Raw genomic sequence first — 4,622 nt, 5'->3', positions numbered from 1 at the left:
ATATATATATATATATATATATATATATATATATACACACACACATACATATATGTGTGTGTGTGTTAGCTTTTTGTTTTTTTAATTATTATTCGGGATGATGTGGTAATAAATAAAATTGTCAAAAATAACAGTAATTGTCAAAAAATTACTAATACAAAAAGTATTAGTAATTGTAACATTATAACTTTTAAAGTTTTATGAAAGCAACTATACAATATAGAGCTCGTACAAGTCATGTACCTGATTTTGTTAATTTTGATCTCCAGCCACTGCAAAATATTTTTATTTTGAACAAAGACTTTGTGGCTAATCTAAATACAAATGTTTTACTGAAGCTTAAGCTACTTGATGCTGGCCACATGAGTGGTTGAAACATTGTAATAAAGTTAAACAAAAAAATAATAAACAATCCATTCAAAAGCTACATTTCTAGACTTTTATATGAAACATAAGATGTTTTTATTAGTGATTAAGCTAGCTAAAAAATGGCAAATATTTTCACATTTTTGCATTACATCAAAAAACTCATCAAGATAAACATTATTTATAAGTGTAAATTACCCAGCTTACAATAGTTTGAACTTTTAATAAAGCACCTTTTAAAATATTGCACATGACCAATATTATTCTTGACTCCTTTTCAGTTGATCTTCAAGTGAGGTTTATTATGTAAGAGTTAAGAGACTTGCATAATTCCTCTAATCCTTAATAATCATTTTCTTGACTTATTTTGGTTAGTTCATTAAATCTCAGTATCTTCCATTCTAATAGTTTGGAAGAAATAAATAATGTCTAAAATATTAATACATTGTTTGTATTTTAACTAATAAGGGACAAGAGATTTGGAAGTTGAGACATTTCTTTTAAAGCTGAAGAGAATTATTCTATAAGTTATATTAAAGTTGAAGAAGGTTTAGGTTGTAACATGACTTATCCAAATAACCTAAAGTAACTTAGCAAGTAATTAATGGTGGCATGAACTGATTTTTTTTTCAAAAGTTTCTTGGCATTCAGAAAATTAACTGGTTGTTGGTAGACTACCAATGTAATTTTTCCTATTTTTAAAATAAGGAGGTCTGGTGGGATCTTAAAAATTTATATGCCAGTATTTTAGTTTGACTTATTTTGTGAGTAAGATGTATAATCAATAGTAGAAGTTACTTCAAAAAGCATTTGGAATGATGCATTTAATTAAATTTCAAAACAACTTTATAAAGTTTTCTTCCTTTACAAACTTCTTTAAAATTTTTAATAGAGATTCACTTATTTGGATTAGGGTATGCCACTTTGACACAGTATTCCCAAATAACTTAATTTTCTACAAGATGTTAACTGAATTAGTGAAAAAAGTAAATAAATAAAAAAGCCAAACAACTAGCTTAGCTATGATAATTTCATGTTAGGTGGTAGAGAAGCTCACACTTACTAAATTTACAACTACATATTTCATGCTTTATAGAAAAAAAACTTATTATTTACACAATAAAACCAAAAAATTGACATCATACAGTTGTTACACATCTTTAACAAGATATACTTTATAAACATAAGTATAGGCATGGAGAAAGAAGGTTGTTCAATTCAATGACATAACTCTTCCAAGAAAGCTTCTGCTTACTTTGGTTCTAAAAAATAGCAACTGTCTGTATTGTACATGCATCACAAAGTTGTTATAAAATGTAAGTGGCATTAAAAAATGGATTGTTAATTAACATGAGGAAGATCACTCTAATTATAAGTTATTCTCTGTGAAAAGGTATCTAAACAAATGAAAATCACTTGTGCTGTTAGAAAAATCTATATTTATTGCCTCTGGTTTTGTTAGTTTATGAAAATAAATAAACACTGAGGCTTAGTTTTGTCAATGTTGTTAATCATTCTATATATCTAATATAAAACATACAAAAACATAAACCAACTAATATAACAAACAAATTAAAACTTAGCCTGTCACACTCATATGGCTATTCACAATGTTTTAGGGAGTCTCAATAGCTGCATCCTTACAGTTGGATACAAATGCTCACTCATTGACTTATCAACAATCTTTTTTTTTATTATTATTATTACAAAGCTGTTACAATTCTGTTAACTTCTATGCTTTTTGACCAATTCCCAAAATTTTAAATTTAGTCTTTAATGATGAATCTTATTAAAGATTTGGAAGTCAATATAAAATACCTACTGATATGCCTTAGTTCAAAAGCTTTAACATTTAATTAATATGGAACTTAAGTAAAAAAATAAAATGTCTGCTAAAATCCTTGCTGAAAATAATGTATTAAATTTTAATGGCTATTTCTAACAATAAATCAACATTTTGATGACAATATAGGTTATATCAATAGGCCTATAATTTCTTTGACTCTCCCACCTCTCTCCCACTTTCAAAAACAAAGGCATTAGCAAATTTCAAGCCATTAGAAACTTTTTAGCATCATATAACAAAGTGAAAAAAAGGACCTCATTACCTTTATACCTAGTTTCTTTATAATAATTTCTTTTAAAAGGCATGGGAGCTTTAGCCTTAAGAAATTTCCCAAGATTTTACAAAAAAAGGTTTTGTACAACAAAAATATAATTCAAATTGGTTTCCTATGTTTGAAAGCATTACATTTATCATTTTATCAATGACATAATTTTCTAAAATTCTCATTCTCAAGTTATCATTCAAATAGACAAAATAATAAAGATGCAAGTATAATAAATTCATGACACCCAGTCCTCCACTTACTGTAAGTATAATGCTTTATATGACAGGAATATCTAATTATTCTATGAAATTAAGTGAAAAATACTGTAAATTGTAAAGTGTATCTATATATAACCAAATAACTCTGAATATGACTCACAAAATTATTAAAGTACCTTTAGTTGCTGCACTATTCAGTAAATAAGGATGTAATTTGGATGAATTGACTGGCCATATGTTATACTTTATTTATAATTTAAAAATGCATGTGGCTAAATATTAAGTTAACCAGTAAAAACAAACAAAACAAGCATTATGGTTACACTTACAATGAGTATGAATTCTCTTTATTGTATCATAGTTTTTAATTTAGAAATTCCAAAAATCAAAGAAACTAATAAACAACGAATATAACATTAAAAATCAAAAAATATATAAAAGAGAACTTTCTTCATTTGAATGTTTGATGTTTCAATGCATTTCAATACAAAAATACTTAAAAAGAAATTATATTTAACTTAAGAAAGAACTTTACACACCAGCAAAGACACTTTTAATATGCCTTTTAAACTACGCAGGTAATTTCCATTCCAAGTCACCTTTAGAATCAATGAACAATTCTGATTACTTCCATCTTCTCCATTAATAATAAGGGCAGTCGTGGAATCACCTTCGTCGACATCATCATTCCTCAAGTGTGTGAAAACATCTTCATCCAATGTTTCAATCTGCAAAGTGTCATCCACTACATGATGTGTAGATTTGCACTTTTCTCCACCATGTTTCGTACTAAAATGTGTGTCTTCAGTAGAATCTGGTATTTCAATTAAAGTTACTTTAGTTTCTCTGCTGCTTGAACTCGAATGTCGACTACTGACAGTTCTACTTCTAGACCTACCTATTCCACTTGTGTCATTTTCAATAACAACGTCGCTAGTACTAACATAGAAAGAGTCATCGGAAAGCTTTTTGTTTTCCATAATATAAGCTCCATTCAATTTCCAAATTCATGCTTTTGTAGCATGTGAAAATATGTTTATAAGGTGTTAATCAAATACAATCAACTCATACCGGTTTTACACCTGACCTTAATGCTTAATACTATTCATAGACAACCTTTTACGGTATTAGTCTGAACGGCCGTTTAGATTTATCCCTCTGCTGGTAAAACGCAAGGTAGACAAATATCTCTAGTTATGAATTTGTCACAGAGATATAACTATAAAAAAAGGGGGGGGGGGCTCTTATATGTTATGCATAACGTCCAGTATTTTATTTTTGCAAAACGTAAAGATATTTTTTTTTCAGTGAACAGTGCAAATTTCAAAATCCAGTGTTAGGAATACAAAAGCTTTAGATGTCATTTATGAACGCCCTATTCGATAATTAACTACAATCATACAAAAGGGGCAAATAAATAAAGATTTGTTTGTTTTCTTTAAGTTCAAAGCCACTTGTATGAGAAAAGGTTGGCTGAAAATGTAAACATTAACAATAAATGTTTCTTTAAATATGTTAAAGGTAAAAAAAAAAATGTTAGGATGAAGGTAGTACCCTTGAGGGATGATAAAGGAAGGCTAGTTTCTAATGAATACAAGATGGCTGGGTTATTAAATTTTGCTTTTCGTTCGGTTTTTATTAACGAAGATTTAAGCAGTACTCCACATCTTGAACAGTTGATAAATGGAAACGCGATCAAACAAGATGACTGCATTAATTCTGAGGTGGTTAAGAAAAAATTGGGAAGCTTAAAAAACGATAAGGCTCCTGAGCCAGATAATATTTCCCAAAACGTTTTGAAGGAGGTTAAGGATTGGATATGCATGCCACTTGCTACTATTTTTTTATCAGTACTTAAATAGTGTGTAGGTACCAGAGGATTTGAAGTTAGCTATGTAACTCCTCTTTTCTAGGTAGGTGATAAAAA

At 28.5% G+C, this 4,622-nt stretch overlaps 1 protein-coding gene across 4 annotated transcripts in view; it reads right to left on the bottom strand.

Moving 5' to 3' along the window:
- LOC106461601 overlaps positions 1–3,827 on the bottom strand; it is a 37,769-nt gene extending 33,942 nt beyond the window's left edge. For 3 of the 4 annotated variants that reach the window (XM_022388611.1, XM_022388612.1, XM_022388614.1), the window contains exon 1: positions 3,235–3,827. In XM_022388611.1, the coding sequence (XP_022244319.1) occupies positions 3,235–3,675 (441 nt within the window). In that variant the 5' untranslated portion in view covers positions 3,676–3,827. The remainder of the gene's footprint in view (positions 1–3,234) is intronic. The other variant, XM_022388613.1, reaches the window with a different exon arrangement.
- Positions 3,828–4,622: the final 795 nt, after the last annotated feature.

The sequence above is a fragment of the Limulus polyphemus genome, unplaced genomic scaffold, assembly GCF_000517525.1.
Source record: "Limulus polyphemus unplaced genomic scaffold, Limulus_polyphemus-2.1.2 Scaffold996, whole genome shotgun sequence".
Lineage (NCBI taxonomy): Eukaryota > Metazoa > Arthropoda > Merostomata > Xiphosura > Limulidae > Limulus > Limulus polyphemus.
The sequence above is the reverse complement of the archived record's forward strand: the minus strand, read 5'-3'. Positions and strand labels throughout refer to the sequence as shown.